The 21,982-nt window shown below is 42.3% G+C and overlaps 2 protein-coding genes across 2 annotated transcripts in view; both read right to left on the bottom strand.

Annotated features, from left to right (window-relative positions):
• LOC140199320 (myosin light chain 3, skeletal muscle isoform-like) overlaps positions 1-21,982 on the bottom strand; it is a 195,291-nt gene that overhangs the window by 23,289 nt on the left and 150,020 nt on the right. The window lies entirely within an intron of this gene.
• Positions 1-21,982, bottom strand: part of acadl (acyl-CoA dehydrogenase long chain) — a 118,685-nt gene that overhangs the window by 14,299 nt on the left and 82,404 nt on the right. Inside the window, exon 9 of the mRNA XM_072261161.1 lies at positions 10,530-10,657. Coding sequence (XP_072117262.1) covers positions 10,530-10,657 — 128 coding nt within the window. The remainder of the gene's footprint in view (positions 1-10,529; positions 10,658-21,982) is intronic.

Here is a 21,982-nt window from a genome sequence, read left to right as displayed (position 1 = left end):
TGAAGCTCAACATGTGTACCATTCCATTATTACTTTGCCCCTATCAATGTTATAAAATAGAAGTTAATGAAATGTTGCTGCCCATATTTGAGGAAATGGACATGGAGCGGGAAAAGTTACAGTTATCGGCGAACATCTCCATCTCTGGTGAAGGGATATTACTGAACAATTCCCTATCCTGAGGATTCTGGACAGCAATGCACTGAACTAACGAGATTAGCTTTCAACACCTGCTTCTATCTTCCTTTGGGACACGTACAACTTCAGCTAACTCTTCTGTAGTTTGCACTCAGTTTAATTTTACCAGGGCCCCTTGTTGCTATTCATGATCAAATGCTGCCTTATTGTCAATGGCACTTACATTCAATATAATTGTAGTAATGCTAACAGTTATGTGACTTCTTTATAGATATTCCTACAGCATATTTAAATAACAATATTTTCAGGTTTTTCACATAAGTCTAATCAAACTAAATTCAAAATGTACTGTTAAGATCAAACAATTGACAACAGATCTTCCAAATAACAATGAAATGAAAGGAGGGAGTTCTACCAAATTTGGGACCTTAATAGCTGAATTTAGGTCCCCTTAATTAGAACCTACAGAGAACACAGAAGGACATCTCTTTAGAACAGAGATGAAAAGGAATTGCTTCAAAAGTTCAAAGCAAATTGATTATCAAAATACTTATGTCATTATATACAATGAAGATTCCAGTTCTTGTGGGCATTCACAGTAAATACAAAAAACACAACAGAATCAACAAAAGACCACACCCAACAGGACGGACAACAATGTGCAAAAAACAACAAACTATGCAAATACTAAAAGAAAGAGAGAGAAAACATAATAAAGAATAAAGCAATAAGTATCGAGAACATGAGATGAAGACATGACAGCCAGAGGGTGGTGAAGCTGTGGAAGTCATTGCCATGGATGCGTTTTGAGGTCAAGTCATTGAGTATATTTAAAGCGGAGGTTGACAGGTTCATGATTAATAAGAGCAGCAAATGTTATGGGTAAAAGGTTGGAGAATGGGTTTGAGAGGGATAATAAATCAGCCATGAGAGGATGGTGGGGCAGGCATAATGGGTTGAATGGCCTAATTCTGTTCCTATATCTTATGGACATGTCCACTAGTGGGGGTGGGGAAACTTAACCCGAGTGGCAATCACAAGCCAGTTGGAGGTGTACTGATAGGTAGCCTAAGGTGGTCCAAAAATGTTTCACTGGGCAAATAGCTGGAGTGGGTGTTGTCTTATTGCAGTGGCTATAGAAATTTATAGTTTTTGATGCTTAAGAAAATAAGAAATGACCTTACTGAAATATATTTGATCCTTAAAGGACAATGACAGAGTAAATGTTTAGATATTTCTACCTCAATTGAGGGGACATAGTTAAAGGCAATTATTTAAAGGCAATTGAAATGGTGAGGAACAACAATTTTCCACAGAGGGTGTTGATCAATGGAATTCTCTACACCAGGGGATGGTAGTGGTTAAGTCATTGGGGGCACTTAGGAGAAGCAGAATTCTCTTTGAAAGAACAGAGAAGAACCGGATCTGGCTGTGAGATGAGGTCAAATCAGCCACAATGATATTGAATCCTGAGGCAGGTCTGAGAGGCTGAGTAGCCTGCTCTTGTTCCTTTTTTTTAAACTGAAGTTCTTTAAGGGCTGAAGAAAATTCTTCAACTTTGTTACTCCCTTGGGATTGCAAATGACTCGCTTTTTTTAAAAAAGTGGTTTCCAAGGTGACAAACAAAACCAAATTGGGAACTGGGACTCTTCCATAGATGGAACAGCAAACTAGATCTCCATCATTAGCCCTGCTAGCCACTGGTAGCAGATGCATCTGTCTGTGATACCAGAGGTAGAAGTGGCAATTGGGGTCCTTGGGGAGAAAACAATCCTTAACATCAAGGACACCATCCATTGTGGCATTGCAATTGCTATAAGTAGGGTTAGACAGAGAATGTACCCAACAGCTCAAAACTGTGCATCCACTGTGGGCTACCCCCAGCAGTAAGGTATAGCACCATATATTGAAAACTGGTTTATTGTCACATTTTGAGGTACAGTGCAAAATTTTGTGTTGCATGCTATTCACATACATCACTTCATTACAAACAGTTCATCATAGCAGGACAGGGAAAACAATAGTAGGATGCAGAATGAAGTATCGCAGTTACACAGAGAAAGCGAAGTGCAGGCAGACAGTAAGATGCAAAACTATAGCTCCCATTCTACTGAAAATATTCAGGCCTGGGATCAGCTCTGTTTCAATATGTGCAGAAGGACATCTTTAGAGCAACACCAGGTACAACTTCAGATGAGGTGCGACAAATGAGGTTCAGCAGAATTTCAGGTTAAACAGATTATATTAAAGGATACCTTGACAAAGAGCAGGGCAGCAGATCAAGATTCAAGATTGTTTACCGTCATTTCCAGTACAGGAGATAAAGGAGAATGAAATAATTGTCACTCCAGATCCAATGCACCACAACAAAAAAAACACAATAATGAAAAAACAATAAAAATAAATACATTAGATAGCTTATATAAATAGATTGGACTGTACGTCCATAAAGTGACCCTAGGCACAGAATTGTCTGCACATGGGGTGACTGATAGCATGTGATAAAGTAGTGGTGGTGGGGGTATGAAGAGGTGCATTATAAATGGAGGTTGTTGATCAACGTCACTGCTTGGGAAAGGTAACTACTTATGTGAGTCTTGTGGTCCTGGTGTGGATGCTACGTAGCCTCCAACCTGATGGGATGGACATTGATCTCTCGAACTTCTGGTAATTTCACCCTCCTTCACCATTCCCGTTTCCCTCTCTCACCTCACCTCCTTCCCTGCCCATCACCTTCCGTGGTACTCCTCCCCCTTCCCTTTCCTTTCATGGTCTTCTACCCTCTATCAGATTCCCCCTTCTCCAGTCCTTTAGCTCTTTCACCTATCAGATTCCCAGATCTTTACTTCACCCCTCCCACTCTCCCATTTTCACCTATCACTTACCACCCTGTACTTCTTCCTCCCCTCCCCTCACCTTCTTGGTCTAAATAAGAACATAAGAAATAGGAGCAGGAGTAGGCCATCTGGCCTGTCGAGCCTGCTCTGCCATTCAGTAAGATCATGGCTGATCTGGCCATGGATTCATCTCCACCCAGCTACCTTTTCCCCCATAACCTTTAATTCCCCTACTATGCAAAAATCTATCCAACCTTGTCTTAAATATGTTTACTGAGGCAGCCTCCAATGCTTCATTGGGCAGAATTCCACAGATTCACCACTCACTGGGAAAAGCAGTTCCTCCTCACCAACATCCTAAATCTACTCCCCAGAATCTTGTCCCCTTGTTCTAATCTCACCTACCAGAGGAAACAACTTCCCTGCCTCTATCTTATCTATCCCTTTCATAATTTTATATGATTCTAAAAGATCTCCTCTCATTCTTCTGAATTCCAGCAAATACTGTCCCAGGCGACTCAATCTCTCCTCATAGACTAACCCCCTCATCTCTGGAATCAACTTAGTGAACCTCCTCTGCAACGCCTCCAAAGCCACTATATCCTTCCTAACTTCTAACTTTTCATCTTTTTTTTCCCAGTCCTGATAAAAGGTCTTGGCCCAAAACATTGGCTATTTACTCTTTTTCATAGACGCTGCCTGACCTGCTGAATTCCTCCAGCATTCTCTGTGTGTTACTCGCCCTTTCTGTATACCTGTCCTTGATAACAGTTAGGCTGGTGTCAGTGATGCAATGGGCGGTTTTGACTGCCCATTGTAGAGCCTTCCTCCTTCTGTACCATGCAGTAATGCAGCACGCTGCACATTTGTACAAGGATGTAAGTATAGATGTGCATAGTCTGGCCCACTTCAGCCACTCAGAAAATAGAGGCATTGGTGAGCTTTCCTTTTTGTGTCGGAAGTATTCTGTGACCATGAGAGGTTGCACAACATGAGTACTCCCAGGAGTTTGAAACTGCTCGCAGTTTCCACTGTGGTTCCATCGATGTAAAGAGGGTTGTGAGGGAAATTCGGGATGAGTAATAAATTTTGGCCTTGCCAGCAATTCCGAGATCCCAAAATTCAATAAATAAAGGAAATTCAGAAGAAGCTTATTTGCAAGGCAGTGACAACATGGAACACATGAAACATGATGTAGATGAAGCAAATAGTAGAGATCTGTTTTTCAGGAAATTAGATCAGCAAATGAAGTTACGCTGATTATTGGGGTGGATAGTACTATTTCCTACCACCAAATCAGCAGATTCATCTGCTACATGTAGACTGACGATGAGGTCAGCTAGGCGTCTCCTTCATACTGGTTCTGTCACCAACAGTCCTAGCGTCCCGCTGACAGAAATTTTTCAGGGCACAGTCACAATGGTAGTATTAGGCTACACTTCATACATACTGCTACCAAGAATATGCTGTTAACATCAATGCTTCAACACGGTCATTTTGAAGATGGAGCACTATTTTCAACGACTGATAGAAAGCTGTAGTCCATAATTAGCTAAATATATTCTATCTGTTTTAGAGCTGCTCTGAAACTCCAGTCATTTTATACTCTATGCTGAATCCATTGGGGCTGTACTGCAATCCTAAGAACATGACAGGTCTGAGAACTATGAATGGAATACCTCAATCCTGGGCCTCTGTACTTCCCTCTGCAACTGGATTGTCAACTTTGTCATTGGGAGACCACAGTCAGTGTGGAACTGGAAATAATATCTTCTCACTGATTATCAAATGAGGTGCACCTCAAGGACGTGTGCTTAGCCCACTACTCTACTCTTTCTACACTCAGGACTGTTGCGTGGCATAGCTGGACTGTAATCTACAAAATTTGCTGATGGCCCAACTAAGTAACTGTTGTTGGGAGAGTCTCAGGTGGCAGTGAGGAGGCATACAGGTGTGAGACTGATCAGCTGGTTAAGTGCTGCTCACACAACAAACTTGCACTTGATATCAGTAAGACCAAGCAATTGACTGCAGACTTCAGGAAGAGAAAGTCAGGAGAACACTCATTGACAGGTCAATGGGGGAAAAGGTGAGCTGCTTTAAGTTCCTGGTCATCAACATCTCTATCCTTAGCCCACACATTGATCCAATCATGAAGAAAGCACACCAGCAGCTATACTTCATTATGAGTTTGAGGAGATTTGGAATGTTACTAAAGACTCTAGCAAATTTCTAGAGAACATTCTGACTGGTTGCCTCACAGCCTTGTATAGAGGTTCCAATGTACAGGAATAAAAGAAACTGAAGAGGACTGTAGACGCAAGCTTCATCAAGGGAACAACTTTCCCCACATCGAAGACATCTTCAAAAGGCAGTGCCTCAAGGAGGCAGCATCCATCATTAAGGATCCTCACTACCTAGGACATGCCCTCTTCTCATTACTACCACCAGAGAGGATGGATATAAGACAATCTACACAGATTTCTGAAGGGTCCATAAGTACTACGTCACCAGACCTCTTTTATTTATTTGGTAACGTAACAGTAATTTTTATGTCACGCACTGCATTGCTGTCACAAAACAACAAACTTCATGACGCATGTCAGTGATAACAAATCTGATCCTCATACTATTACAGGAAGGTTGTTTCAACTTCTGCAGGACTGCTTGTCCAATTTTGACGTATTCTCAGGTGTTAGCAAGGAGCATTTTGTATGGTCCATATGACTGAAGGTGTGTTCTCCTTATATAAATTCAATGCCAATGTAGGTGGTCCATACATTGCCTCTGGTTTAATTAAGTAGTTGTCTAAGTCATTTGAGAGGGAAGCTAAGTGCTTGCACGGTGATGGGATACACTGATTTTCGTGTGATAAGCTTCTGCAAAACCATGATAAATATACCATCACTATCAGAGGTATGACCTAACTCCAAATTTAATCTAGATTTTATCACAATTCTCCAACTGTAATGCTTGAAGGCCTTTTGGCTACTTGTCCAAACACATAACTTTTATGTTACAAGCTGTGAGCCAATTAGAAAGGGTTATGTTTTCATATACAGTGGGACATATTGGGATCAGTACATTTTCACCCAACTAAGCAGCTGCCCCTATTAGCCAAAGTTTCATGGAAAAGGATAAAAGGTATAAAGAGACAGACTACCATGTAACTGAGTTATGCATTTTATGCATAACATGCATTTAAATGAAATACATAACAAATTAGAATACTATCAGTATTACTACATTACTATAAAACTGTGCATTAGTTCCTAATAGTTATCCACAGAGGATACCACATTCTTTTGATTGACTGGAAACGAACAAAATCAGTGCAAACACCTAATGCAGATAATGGACTGCCTTCATACAATGGCATCAATGATTGGGTCCTCCAACTCTTCATCTTCATTGTAACATTCATGATGATTGTTGATATCTTCAAATTCAAAGTAAATTTATTCTCAAAGTACATATGTCACAAGATACAACCCTGAGAGTCATTTTCTTGTGGGCATTCTCGATAAATAAATACTATAATAACTATAAAGAATTAATGGTGTGGTCTTTCATTGATTCTGTTATAGTTATTATTGTATGTACTTGGTGAAGGACACATACTACAGTCATGTGTCCTTGCTGGGAACTTGTCTCTGATGCTATCTTATTCCATACTCTTGCATTGAAGAATTATTCTGCAGTGAAGTGTTTCCCTAATGCTGTTGGTCAGGAAGTTCTAGTGCTGGAGCTATGGCTGCCTCTATCATTAGAAAACCTTCCTAGCTACTTACAACCACAACAATTTTGGTGCCATCAACACACTTACTAATTGTACCACCTAAATGGGTGAGAAGGGAGTAACGATGCAGACAGCTGGAAATTTGGGCAGAGTGATGGCTGAAAGAATTTAATCCAGGCAAGTGTGAGGTATTGCAATTTGAGAAGTGAAATTCTGATAGGATGTTTACAGTAAATGGCAGGGAGCTTAGGAGTGCTAATACACAGAGAGACTCTGAGGTGGAAGTTCATGTTTCCTTGAAAATGAATGGTGAATAGGGTCAAAAAGGTGGCATTTGGCTTCGTTGTCTTCACCAATTGATGCACTGAGTACAGGAGCTAGGACGTAATGGTGCAGCTGCATGCAGACCATAAGACATAGGAGCAAAACTAGGCCAAGTGGCCCATCGAGTCTGCTTCACCATTTCATCGTAGCTGATTTATTGTTCCTCTCAACCCCATTCTCCTGCCTCTACCTATAACCTTTGCTGCCCTTATTAATCAGCCTCCACTTTAAATATTAAATATACCTAATTATTTCACCTCCACAGCCATCTGTAGCAATGAATTCCACAGATTCTTTAGCTCTGGCTAAAGAAATTCCTCATCTGTTCTAAATGGATGTGCTCTATTCTGAGGCTGTGCACTCTAGTCCTAAATTCTCCCACTGTAGGAAACATTCCTCACTATATCCAATCCATCAAGGCCTTTCAATATGTGATAGGTTTCAATGAGATCCCCTCTCCCCTCATAATTCTAAAGTCCATTGAATACATGACCAGAGCCATCAAATGATCCTTTCATTTCAAGGATCATTCTCTTGAACATCTTCTGGACCGTCTCAAATGCCAGCACATCTATTCTTACATAAAGAGCCAAAAACAGCTCACAATACTTCAAGTGTGATTTGACCAATGCCATATAAAGCCTCAGCATTATATCCTTATGAGCTGCCAGAGGACTTGGTACAGTCAGAACAATTGCAACATTTAAAAGGCATTGGGACAGGTACATGAATAGGAAAGAGGAAAGGGGTGGAAGAATATGGCCCTATTGCAAGCAAATGGGATTATCGTAGGTAAGTGGTTGACAATGGATGGGCTGAGCCGAAAGGCCTGTTTCTGTACTTTGCAGCTCTAAGACTTTGACTAAATTAAAACATGTGGTTGAGGGGTAAGGAAAAGGAAAGTGTACAATGATTCAAGTTAATGTGGAAAGTAGAAAAGATTATGATTTAGAAGTAATAAATTTTGGGGTGACGTGGTAGCATAGTGGTTAGGGCAACACTATTATAGCTCGAGGTGTTGGAGTTCGGAGTTCAATTCCAGCACCCTCTGTAAGGAAGTTTGTACATTCTTCCTATAAGCATGTGGGTTTCCTCCGGTTGCTCCAGCTTCCTCTCACAGTCCAAGGCTAGGGTTAAATAGGTGGGTTGCTGGACAGCAACACACATCAAAGTTGCTGGTGAACACAGCAGGCCAAGCAGCATCTGTAGGAAGAGGTGCAGTTGACGTTTCAGGCCGAGACCCTTCGTCAGGACTAACTGAAGGAAGAGTGAGTAAGGGATTTGAAAGTTGGAGGGGGAGGGGGAGATCCAAAATGATAGGAGAAGACAGGAGGGGGAGGGATGGAGCCAAGAGCTGGACAGGTGATTGGCAAAAGGGGATACGAGAGGATCATGGGACAGAAGGTCCGGGAAGAAAGACAAGGGTGGGGGGGGAACCCAGAGGATGGGCAAGAGGTATATTCAGAGGGACAGAGGGAGAAAAAGGAGAGTGAGAGAAAGAATGTGTGCATAAAAATGAGTAACAGATGGGGTATGAGGGGGAGGTGGGGCCTTAGCGGAAGTTAGAGAAGTCGATGTTCATGCCATCAGGTTGGAGGCGACCCAGACGGAATATAAGGTGTTGTTCCTCCAACCTGAGTGTACTCCATATATGTACCCCATCTGTTATTCATTTTTATGCACACATTCTTTCTCTCACTCTCCTTTTTCTCCCTCTGTCCCTCTGAATATACCTCTTGCCCATCCTCTGGGTCCCCCCCCTCCTTGTCTTTCTTCCCGGACCTCCTGTCCCATGATCCTCTCGTATCCCCTTTTGCCAATCACCTGTCCAGCTCTTGGCTCCATCCCTCCCCCTCCTGTCTTCTCCTATCATTTTGGATCTCCCTCTCCCCCTCCCACTTTCAAATCCCTTACTCACTCTTCCTTCAGTTAGTCCTGACGAAGGGTATCGGCCTGAAACGTCGACTGCACCTCTTCCTAGAGATGCTGCCTGGCCTGCTGCGTTCACCAGCAACTTTGATGTGTGTTGCTTGAATTTCCAGCATCTGCAGAATTCCTGTTGGGTTGCTGGACAGTGTGACTTGTTGGGCCAAAAGGGCCTGCTCACGCTGCATGTTTAAATAATATATAAAAGAAAATGAAGATGTAGTGACAAAAGAAATGTACTTAACGTGGACAACCTAACTTTTTCTTCCTGAGCTAAAAGTATTCAAGTGCAAGTAATGAGAAATTCAGACCAAACAGGATTTGATCAATTTCAGATAGGCCATTAAAGCCATGAAGAATAAACACTGCAGACTCAGTAGATGGAAATTATGCAGTATCTGAGATAGTAGGCTTATTTTCATGGAAGCAAAGTAAGTAGGAGAAAATAATATGAATTTACAAAATCATCAATTTATACAGCAAGGAAAATCAATTTCCCCTATGGAAAATCAATAACATCAATTTAAAATTTTTACAAAGTGAGTAAAGAGTAAATCTCTTTACATCAAAGGTGCCGAAAAATATTCCAATTATCTTTTGAGAGAAAGTAGGACAAATTTTATAAACAAGAGTAGTCAAAAGACTTTGAAGGTCAGTGGGTTTTGCTTTCAAATGTTCCAGCAAAGAGCCAGTAGATACAAACTGAATAGCTTCCACATGTTCTAAGCCTAGTCAACAGTATTTTTGTGTCAAGTACCCCCTCATGTGGCCTGTGAAATGCAATGAGCCATTTTAATAGGTCTCAGTGAATGAATAATAACACCACAAGAGCACAGTGACAGCTAGGTTCAATTTAGCCGCAGCTCTCAATCCTACATCTGTTAATTCAAAGATCATATTTTACAATCCATTCTCCAATAGATACGAGGTACAATTCTAACAGAGCATAACCAGCCTTTTACAAGCAGAATAAAGAGCAGTTAATATATTTCAAAAACAAAGTGCAGTGGAGTCTTGACACATTAATGAAGGTAAAATAATCTTATTTTATTAGGTAGAGTGTGTGTGTGTGTGTGTGTGTGTGTGTGTGTGTGTGTGTGTGTGTGTGCGTGCGCACGCGCATGCGCACTGAGGGAGTTGAAAGGCAGTAAGGGGAAAAAGTAGGTAATTTTAAAATAGTTTAACTTAATTGATCCGACCAATATTTTTAAATATCTAATATAAAATTTTTGTAATTATATTTTAGAATTTATTTTATGTCTTATTTTAATTAGTTCATTTTAAACAATTTTTAAAAATTAAACTTCGATAAAACCTAACAGCTTTGTGGCCTTACCTTTTCAATTATTTCCATCAAACTTCGGCTAATTGGACCAAAATGTACTGATCCCGATGTGTCCCAATTAACCTGAATCTACAGTATATTTCTGATTGAAATTCGTAGTTTGTGAAAATTGTATTTCACAGCACCAGTCAGTGATATTAAACGTGAATCTGATGGAATATTATTTCTAATAGAAAGGCAGATAATTGAAGCACACAGAAAATGAACGGAGCACACATACCAGTATTTGGCCATGGACGCAGAAGCAGAATCCAGTTGCTTCTTCATGTGCAGCTGTAGGCAGCTGTCAATAAATGCTCGGCCCACACATGACTGGGTCTTAATTTCTGCCAGTTTGTGCTGTACAGTCTGCAAGAGAAGGAAGAGGAAATTCCTGATCATGATAAGACAGCAAATATTGAATATTCATGATACTGGATTTAAAAATTTCTAATGGCAAAATATCACCAACTTCCCATCTAACCCTTCCAGTAAGATGGCCACACGCTTGATTGCAGCGGTCTCTGTGGGTCCAACCAATGGTGTAATTGTTGATCCTTTACATCTTTCTAATGATCAAGAGACACTGATGGATATTAAGAACATCAAGTATTCCAAGTCTACCTCACTAGCAAATTGTTGGACGGCAGAGGAGCTGCACAGCACTGCCTTATTGCATAGCATGTCACCACCTGCCACAGCCACCCAGGAAAGGTGCTGGAAGTGATGCGTGCTCCGTGGTCCAACAAATGGTGCAAATATTTATCTTAAATGTTTTTCTTCTGATCGCAACACCCTGATATACATTGGTAATATAATAAAACACCGCAAGTCCAGTTCATTGGTTCATTCGCGAGACCGAAGGTAGGGAAGCTGCATAGACTCAGTTGTTGCATAGACCATTGTCTGTTAGTCACCCAGGGGAGGAGGTTTTGGAGGGGCTGTGGGCACACTGGGTTGGGGGGGTGGGGCCCGGGTGGCCCCTCCATTGGTGCTGCTCTCCAGTGTTTGCTCCAAAAAGACAAGCTGGGTTGCCTTCGTCTGTCGGAGATGAGGAACTGCTGCGTGCTTGTTCTTGCAGAAATGTGGCTCCAGGCGCCATCAACCTACAGGCCATGCCACTTTGCAACTTGCACTAGTATCATTTTTGTGATAGTATGTGCTATCCTAACAATATGTGTTGAGTGCTGTATGTGACTGTATACACTGTGTTTGCATCTTGGCCCAGGAGGAACAATGGTTTGTAAAATTGTATACACGTGTTTGGTTGAATGACAAATAAACTTGAACTTGAATGTACAAATATGGAGTGCTTCACAACATGAAATTCCTTATTGTAATACTGAGTGGGAAGTATCTGACATTTTAGTGGCTTCAAGGATGAAAAGAATTTAAAAGCATAGGTAGAAGTAAAGCAGCAACCCCCAACACTTTTGATTTTAATGTAATATATTAGCGATATTGCGTAAGTACTTTGTCATGCTTTATTGAATTGGCCCTCCCAATATCAATTGTTCTGAACTGCTGGAATTATAGAACATAGAAATATACAGCACATTACAGGCCCTTCGGCCCACAATATTGCGCTGACCAGGTAACCTGCTCTAGAAACTGCCTACAATTACCCTACCGCATAGCCCTCTATTCCTCTAAGCTCCACGTACCTAAGAGAGTCTTAAAAACCCCTACTGTATCTGCCTCCACCACCACTGGCAGTGCAATCCATGCACCCAGCACTGTCGGTGTGAAAAACCTACTCCTGACATCCCCTTTGTACCTTCTTCTAAGCACCTTAAAATTATGCCCCCTTACATTAACCATTTCAGCCCTGGGAACAAGCCTCTAGCTATCCACACGATAAATGCCTCTCATCATCTTATACACCTCTATCAACATGTCACCTCTCATCCTCCGTCACTCCAAGGAGAAAAGGCCAAGTTCATTCAACCCATTCTCATAAGGCCAGCTCTCCAATCCAGGCGACATCCTTGTCAATCTCCTCTGCACTCTCTCTATAGTATCCACACCCTTTCTGTAGTGAGGTGACTAGAACTGAACACAGTACTCCAAGTGGGGTCTAACTAAGGTCTTATATAGCTGTAACATTACCTCACGGCTCTTGAGCTCAATCCCATGGTTGATGAATGCCAACATATCATATGGACTTTTAACCACGTCAGACTGCACAGCAGCTTTGAGTGTCCTATGGACACAGACACCAAGACCTCTGTGATCCTCCACACTGCCAAGAATCTTACCATGAACACTATATTCTGTCTTCAAATTTGACCTACCAAAATGAACCACTTCATACTTATCTGGGTTGAACTCCATCTGCCACTTCTCAGCCCAGTTCTGCATCCTATTGACGCCCCGCTGTAACCTCAGTCAACCCTCCAGACTATCCACAACACCCCCAACTTTTGTGCCTTCAGCAAACTTACTAACCCACCCTTCTACTTCCTCATCCAGGTCATTTATGAAAATCACAAAGAGGAGGGCTCCCAGAACAGATCCCTGCAGAACACCACTGGTCACCGACCTCCATGCAGAATACGAACCACCTACAACCACCCTTTGCCTTCTGTGGGCAAGCCAATTCTGGATCCACAAAGCAAGGTTTCCTTGGATCCCATGGCTCCTTACTTTCTGAATGAGCCTTGCATGGGTAACCATATCAAATACTTTACTGAAATCCATTCACACTACATCCACTGCTCTACCTTCCTCAAGGTGTTTTATCACATCCTCAAAGAATTCAATCAGGCTCGTAAGGCACAGCCAGCCCTTGACATAGACATGCTGACTATCCCTAATGAGATTATGTCTCTCCAAATGCTCATAATTCCCACCTCTCAGGATCTTCACCAATAACTTACCCACTACTGAAGTCAGACTGGTCTATAATTTCTTGGGTTATCTCTACTCCCTTTCTAGAACAAGGGAACAAAGTTTGAAAGCACAGGTGCTGTTTTCCCCCAGTAGGGATTAGTTTTTAGTTCCAAGTGCTCCTGCCATGTTTTGACACCCGCAACCTTATCCTTCAATCTCTTTGAATTATGGAGGACAACGTGTATAAGTGTCTCTCTCCAGCAGACTTCATCATGATCATCATGACTCCAGTATTTCTACTATTTTTAAATGTTTCTTAATTGTACATATGATTTTTTTGTGTTCTATCGCTGAGCAGCAGTGAACCAACTAATTGGCCTATCAGAGTTCTCTTTGGGAAATAGTTGACTTGATCAGCATTTCTGATCCGGCTATTGTTCATGATTGCACTTAATAAAAAAAAAACCTCCAATCCTCTGGTACTTCTCCCACCCCTATTGATGATGCAAAGATCATCACCAGAGACTCAGCAATCTCCTCCCTCACTTCCCACAGTATCCTGGGGTTTATCTCATCCAGTCCCAGCAAGAACTTAAAACCTTTCAACAGCTACAGCACCATCTCCTTTCTTAATGTCTATTAGCGGGAGGAGAAGATGGCAGCGCAATGCAGCTCGCAGCGGCCATTCTGGTGGTGATGTCTGTTATCTGTCAAGTAGGGTGCCGTGCACAATCCCGATTTGATGGAGACAGACGTGAGAGCACGGTGGAACATCTGGTGAAACTTCTGAAATGCCTGCATCACTGCTGCCACTGCTACTGCGTGATCCAGAATCATCGGAGGGGAAGGCCCCAAGTCCTCGGTTTTGCTTATTGCTCGGCAGCCGGGGCGGGGTCAAAGCGCTCGGCAGGGGATGGTGCTCGGTGTCGGGAGGGCTGGTCGGAGGCTCGAAGTTTTCAGACGGACTCAGAGTCCGCTGCAGTCAGGAGCTTTCAATGGTGCTGCATTGGCAAGTTTGCGGCGCTTGGAGGTTCATGGCAGGGAGAGTTTCTCCCTTCTACCGTCTGCGTGAGATGATGGGGCTATCGGGACTTGGAGACTTTTTGTTACCGTGCCCACGGTCTGCTCTTTATCAAATTATGGTATTGCCTTGCATTGTTGTAACTATATGTTATAATTATGTGGTTTTGTCAGTTTTAATCTTGGCTTGTTCCGTGTTTCTTGTGATATCATTCTGGGGGAACATTGTATCATTTTTTTATTGCATGCATTTCTAAATGACAATAAATGAGGACTGAGTGTCCTCATAATTTAACCTAATCTATATGCTCAAGCGTTTCAGTCCACTGTAAATTACCTCCACAATTGCCAAGGTCCTTTTCCCTAGTGAAAACTGAAGCAAAGTATTCATTAAGTATGTCCACCACCTCCTCTGACTCCATGCACATTTCCACTATCGCACCTGACTGATCCTATTCTCACAAGGCTCATCCTCTTGCTCTTCACATACTTGTAGAATGCCTTGGGGTTTTCCTGAATCCTGCTCACCAAGCCCTTCTCAAGGCCCTTTCTAACTCTCCAAATTTCATCTTCATTTTCTTCCTGGCAACCTTGTAATTTTCTAGAACTCTATCACTATCTAGTTTCTTAAACCTTTCATAAGCTTTTCTTTTCTTAACTAGAAGTTCCACATCCTTTGTACACCATAGTTCTTTTACCCTATCACCCTTTCCCTGCCTCAATGGAACATACCTATGCAGAACGCTATGCAAATGTTCCCTGAACATCTGCCATGTATTTCCCTGAGAATATTGGCCCCCAAGTTCCTGTCTAATAGCATCTTATTTTCCCCTACCCCAATAAATGTTTTCCCAAATTGTCTGCTCCTATCCCTCTCCAGCACTATGGTAAAGAAGATAGATTTGTGATCACTACCTCTAAAATGCTCTCTAACCAAGAGATCTGACACCTGATCAGGTTCATTTCCCAATACCAGATCAAATACAGTCTCTCCTCTAGTTGGCTTACATAGTGGTAATATCATATTTTCAAGTTCTTCTTGAAAGCTCAAATTGGTACTGGAGGAACTAATCACCTAATCAAGTCACGAGGTAGCATACCCTGATCCCTTCCACTGTGAAGGACTTCAACCTGGCCAGCCTAAAGAAGTCTCTAATAGATTACCTCCAATACTTCCTCTGTGGAACCAGAGGAGCCAACACACTTGATACTGTTACACCATTGTCAACAATGCTTACCATGCCATTCCATCCCCACATTTCAACAAGTCTGATCACCTGGCTGTGCTTCTTTTCCCGGTATGCAGTCAGAGATTGAGAACTGCAATACCACTGGTGAAACTGAGAGGGTATGTTAAGGGGAGGCAGAGGAGTATTTATAGGACTGTTTTGAATCAGAGGATATTCATGGATTCATCTTCAGATCTGAATGAATATGCCACAGCCATCATGAACTTCATCAAGACCTGTCAGGAGCTTTCAATGGTGCTGCATTGGCAAGTTTGCGGCGCTTGGAGGTTCATGGCAGGGAGAGTTTCTCCCTTCTACCGTCTGCGTGAGATGATGGGGCTATCGGGACTTGGAGACTTTTTGTTACCGTGCCCACGGTCTGCTCTTTATCAAATTATGGTATTGCCTTGCATTGTTGTAACTATATGTTATAATTATGTGGTTTTGTCAGTTTTAATCTTGGCTTGTTCCGTGTTTCTTGTGATATCATTCTGGGGGAACATTGTATCATTTTTTTATTGCATGCATTTCTAAATGACAATAAATGAGGACTGAGTGTCCTCATAATTTAACCTAATCTATATGCTCAAGCGTTTCAGTCCACTGTAAATTACCTCCACAATTGCCAAGGTCCTTTTCCCTAGTGAAAACTGAAGCAAAGTATTCATTAAGTATGTCCACCACCTCCTCTGACTCCATGCACATTTCCACTATCGCACCTGACTGATCCTATTCTCACAAGGCTCATCCTCTTGCTCTTCACATACTTGTAGAATGCCTTGGGGTTTTCCTGAATCCTGCTCACCAAGCCCTTCTCAAGGCCCTTTCTAACTCTCCAAATTTCATCTTCATTTTCTTCCTGGCAACCTTGTAATTTTCTAGAACTCTATCACTATCTAGTTTCTTAAACCTTTCATAAGCTTTTCTTTTCTTAACTAGAAGTTCCACATCCTTTGTACACCATAGTTCTTTTACCCTATCACCCTTTCCCTGCCTCAATGGAACATACCTATGCAGAACGCTATGCAAATGTTCCCTGAACATCTGCCATGTATTTCCCTGAGAATATTGGCCCCCAAGTTCCTGTCTAATAGCATCTTATTTTCCCCTACCCCAATAAATGTTTTCCCAAATTGTCTGCTCCTATCCCTCTCCAGCACTATGGTAAAGAAGATAGATTTGTGATCACTACCTCTAAAATGCTCTCTAACCAAGAGATCTGACACCTGATCAGGTTCATTTCCCAATACCAGATCAAATACAGTCTCTCCTCTAGTTGGCTTACATAGTGGTAATATCATATTTTCAAGTTCTTCTTGAAAGCTCAAATTGGTACTGGAGGAACTAATCACCTAATCAAGTCACGAGGTAGCATACCCTGATCCCTTCCACTGTGAAGGACTTCAACCTGGCCAGCCTAAAGAAGTCTCTAATAGATTACCTCCAATACTTCCTCTGTGGAACCAGAGGAGCCAACACACTTGATACTGTTACACCATTGTCAACAATGCTTACCATGCCATTCCATCCCCACATTTCAACAAGTCTGATCACCTGGCTGTGCTTCTTTTCCCGGTATGCAGTCAGAGATTGAGAACTGCAATACCACTGGTGAAACTGAGAGGGTATGTTAAGGGGAGGCAGAGGAGTATTTATAGGACTGTTTTGAATCAGAGGATATTCATGGATTCATCTTCAGATCTGAATGAATATGCCACAGCCATCATGAACTTCATCAAGACCTGTGTGGATTGAGTGTGTGCTTTCAAAAACATACCAGACAAACCCAAATCAGAAGCCTGGATGAACCAGGACATTTGGAATATGTCGATGGCTAGATCCATGGCGTTTAAGACCAGTGTTTCAGAATCCTACAAGAGGTCCAGGAATGACCTAAGGAAGGCCATTGAGCAATAAGTTAAGTCCGCATGAAATCAGGTATGCAATTGGAAGCACAATAACTGTAGCAGGGTTTGCGTGCCATTGCTTCCTACAAAGTGAAACTTAACAACACAAATGGCAGTGATGCTTCACTGGTACTCAGAAGCAGGGTGATGAAGTGCTTTGAGAGATTGGTTATGACTAGAATTAACTCCTGGAATAACAATCTTCTGGGCTCACTGCAATTTGCCTGCCACAATAGGTTTACAGTAGATGCAATCGCACTGGCTTACCACTCAGCCTTGGGACAGCAATACCTACGTCAGATTGCTGTTTATTGATTACAGCTCAGCGTACAACACCATCATCTCCTCAGTACTAATCAACAAGTTTTAAAACCTGGATCTCTGTACCTGCCCCTGCAAATGGAAGACCAGTCAGTGTGGATCAGAAGTAATATTTGCTCCTCAAAATCAACACAGAAGCACCTCAAGAATGCGTGCTTAGCCCATTGTTCTATTCTCCCTGTACTCATGACTGTCTGGCTAGGCACAGCTCAAACACCATCTATAAATTCAGCAATGGTACAACTGCTGTTGGCAGCATCTCAGATTGTAATGAGGAGGCATACAAGAGCAAGATTGATTAGCTAGTTGAATAGCGTCATAACAACAACCTTGCACTCAGCGTCAGACCAATTATTGATTGTGGACTTCAAAATGGGGAGGTCAGAAAAACACACAACAGTCCTCAGTGAGGGGTGAGCAGCTTGAAGTCCTAGGCATCAACATCTTTGAGGATCAGATCTGGGCCCAACATATTGATGCAATTATGAAGGCACAGCAGCAGCTATAGCTTCATTAGGTGTTTGACAAGATTTTGTTTGTCACCAAAGACTCCCAGAAATTTCTATAGATGTACGGTGGAGAGCACTTTGGCTGGCTGCATCACTAGTCAAAGGTCGGTGCCTCAAGAAGGCACCACGCACAGAATGCTGGAGGAACTCAGCAGGTTAGTCAGCATCTATGAAGCTGCTGAGTTTCTCCTGCATTTTGTGTGCATTGCTCTGGATTTCTAGCATCTGCAGGATCTCTTGTGTTTATGGTGTGACCTAAGAAGGCAGCACCCATCATCAAGGACCCTCACCATCTGGGATATGTTTGATCCTCATTACTACCATTGGTGAGGTTTCTACAGGAGCCTGAAGACACACAGTCAAAATTTTAGGAACTCTTTCCACTCTGCCATCAGAATTCTGAATAGTCTATGAACCCATGAAGACTACCTTACCATTCCCCTTTTGCACTATTAATTTTTTGTACTTTATCGTAATTTTTAATGTCTCGTACAGTACTGCTGCCACGAAAACAACAAATTTTACAACATTCATGACACCTGTAATAATAAACTTGATTTTGAATACCCCAGTCAGGGTAAAGTTCATCTTAGAGGGGAACCTGCAATTCCCATGTACCTGATTTCCCTTGCCTTTTTGCTAGGTTTGGGATATATTCTCAGTCGCCTAAGCAAGTAACGCAATGTGTTTGTAGATGGAGCCAACGGGGCAGTGATAGTGATGGAATTGATGTTAAGGGTATTAGCTAATGTACAAGTCATGTGAACTACTTTGCCCAGCGTGGGTGAATTTGAGTTGTTGACACTTGCAGCTGTTCACTCAAACAGAGAGCATTCTAGGCTCTGATCTGATCTGGTCGCTACCATATTTGTGTCATTGGTGAAGACAGTCAATTCTTGTTGAACAGGGTTTTAAATAATCAGAATCTAGGAAGAGCAAAAGGGCAATGAAGAAAGTCTTCTTAAATTTCTGAGAGCGAGGAATGAAAGGGGATACAGATAGCAATTAATTTTATTCATGCACTCCACAACTCAGAGCCGATCTATAATTCGACAACTTTCACTTTTCACTTTGATAACTGGATCAACATAGAACTCTGAACAGTACAGCACAGGAACAAATCCTCAGCCCACAACACCAGCTCCAAACACAATTCCAAATTAAACTAAATCTTTTCTGTTTTTATATTATCCATATCCCTCCATCACTCACATATTCATGTGTGTCTATCTAACAGCCTCTTAATCACTACTATTGTACCTACTTCTATCACTACTCTGGCAGCTTATTCTAGGCACCTACCCTTCTGTGTTAAAAACTCGACGGTCACATCTCCTCTAAACTTTCCCCCTCTCACCTTAAATTTATGCCCTTTAATATTTGATATTTTTATCCTACAAAAGAAAGAGTCTGACTGTCTACTCTCTCTATGCTTCTCATAAATTTATAAATTTCTATCACATCTTCCCTCAGACTCCAATACTCCAGAGAAAAATAGAAGGCTATGTAGGAGGGAAGGGTTCTTAAGACTGGATTAAAAGGTCAGCACTCCATGGGCTGGAGGGCCTGTACTCTGCTATAGTGTTCTATGTTCTAAAATAACATGTTTGCCCAACCTCTCCTTATACTATAACATGCCCTTTAATCCAGGCAACATCCTGGTAAACCCTTTCTAAACCTTCCACATATTTCCTGTAATGTGGTGAGCTCAACTGTACACTGCATCTCTACGTGGCCAAATGTAAGTTTTATAATGCTATTGAAGTATTTTATTAGATTTAATTATTTCATTTTGTGATAGAGTCACAAGACAGTGCATCTGACACCTTCCTGGTCATAGTATGGGCTTGAACCAGCCAGCTTGAAGAACCCTCTGATAAACTACCACCAACATGTCACCTGTGAAACCAGAGGAGAAACATAACTACTGTTATACCACCATCAAAAATGTTTACCTTGCCACCCTACATCTGCATTTTGGCAAGTCTGATCACCTGGCTGTAGTTCTACTCCTGATGTACAGGAAGAGACTGAGGATCGTAGCACCAGTGATGAGGATCACAATGGTATGGTCAAGGGAAGCAGAGTAGTGCTTATAGGACTGCTTTGAAATGTAAGTTGGACCAAACTCAAGGATTCATCGTGGGATCTGAATAACAATATCACAGTTGTCACCAACTTCATCAAACCTGCAGGGATGAGTGCGTGCTTTCAAGAAGCCACACGCATTTTTTAAGATCCAAACCGGAAACCATGGATGAACCAGGAGATATGTAATCTGCTGAAAGCTAGATCTGTGGTGTTCAAGACTGGCATTCAGAATCCTACAAGAAGTCCAAGCAGGGCCAACAGAAAGCCATCATGAGAGCGAAAAGGCAATTCTGTGTGAAGTTACAGACACAACAGAATGCACAGCAGCTGTGGCAGGATTTGCATGACATTACTTCCTACAAGGTGAAACTTAACAGCTCAAATGGCAGTGATTCTTTACTCCTTGATGAGGTCAACACCTGAAAGGAAGAATAATACTACCCCTATACAAATCCCCACAGCATCCCTGTGATCTGTCTTGGAAGCCAATGTGAGAACATCCTTCATGACGGTGAACTCTCAAAGCATCAGGCCTCAACAGTATACCTGGCAGTGTGCTCACTGTCTGGCTGGAGGTTTCACGGACATCTTCAATGGAAGAGGCGGAACGGACTAATGATGGCGCCTAAACTGCGACTGCTTTGCTTGCATCATCAGAAACAGTTCTATTTCCATCTTTAATATCTTTATTTTTGCCTTTCAGGGTTCTTTTGAAGACCCTGACCTGGAGTTACATAGGGACTTCGGTTCTTTGCAGGAATGGGACCCGCTTTTGGGGTTTCATAACCAGCCATTGTTGTTCAGCATGCCAAGGGCTCAACCTAAGAGTCTGGCTCCAATTTGGAAACGAGGATCTTGGGGCTCTGGAGACAAGTAGATCAAGGGTCGGTGTCATGGCAGGAGACCCGTGTGTCATCGGAGGGTTGGAATATTTACAGCTGTGTGCCCAGAGACCCGAGATCTATGAGATCTTCGAGCACAGAGCTTGAAAAAAGCGACGTAACAGCCTTTTAACATCGTGAAACCAGCGAGTTGTTTGCTATGTCTCCCTGCTCGCTGGGAAAAGGGTGACACCTCCTTCCCCCTTATTAGGGAGAGAGAGAGAGACTGTGGTATGTTGTATACCAGGTGAAATGTGAAGTCTTTGGGGTAACTGCAAGTCTGTGTCTTTGCTATTGCTTTGCTCACGCTTGAGTGCTCAGTGGCGAGTGCCGATGCATTTTTTTTGCCGGTGGGGGGAGGGGGGATTGTTGCTTGCTGCCACTTATGTACAGGAGGGAGGGAGGGAGGGGAGCTGGGGGGACTTTGGAGTTCTAACATTTAACTGTCATTCATACTTTGGGGCACTCCTCTGTTTTCATGGATGGTTGTGAAGAAAAAGCATTTCAGGATGAATACTGTATACATTTCTCTGACATTAAATTGGAGTTCTGAACCTTTGAACTTCCCACTGCTGCAGATGTAGGGTCCCATCTACTTTTAAAAAGGCATCTATTAAACCAGTACCTAAGAGCAGGGTGAGCTGCCTCAACAACTGTTGCCCGGTGGGACTCTCATCTACTGTCCAGAAGTGCTTTGAGAAAGTAGTAGGTGCTAAAATTAACTCTTACCTGAGAAAGGACTAGGATCAGCTGCAGTTTGCTTACACCGCAGCAGATCTACAAAGGACACAATCTCACTGGCTGTCCAGTTTGCTTTGGAACACAAATAACAACAAAACATATATCAGGTCGCTGTTCATTGATTACAGCTCACCATTCAATACCATCATCCCCCCCAGTATTA

The sequence above is a fragment of the Mobula birostris genome, chromosome 6 (genome assembly GCF_030028105.1).
Source record: "Mobula birostris isolate sMobBir1 chromosome 6, sMobBir1.hap1, whole genome shotgun sequence".
In the NCBI taxonomy this organism is placed as follows: domain Eukaryota; kingdom Metazoa; phylum Chordata; class Chondrichthyes; order Myliobatiformes; family Myliobatidae; genus Mobula; species Mobula birostris.
This window is presented reverse-complemented; position numbering and strand designations above follow the sequence as displayed.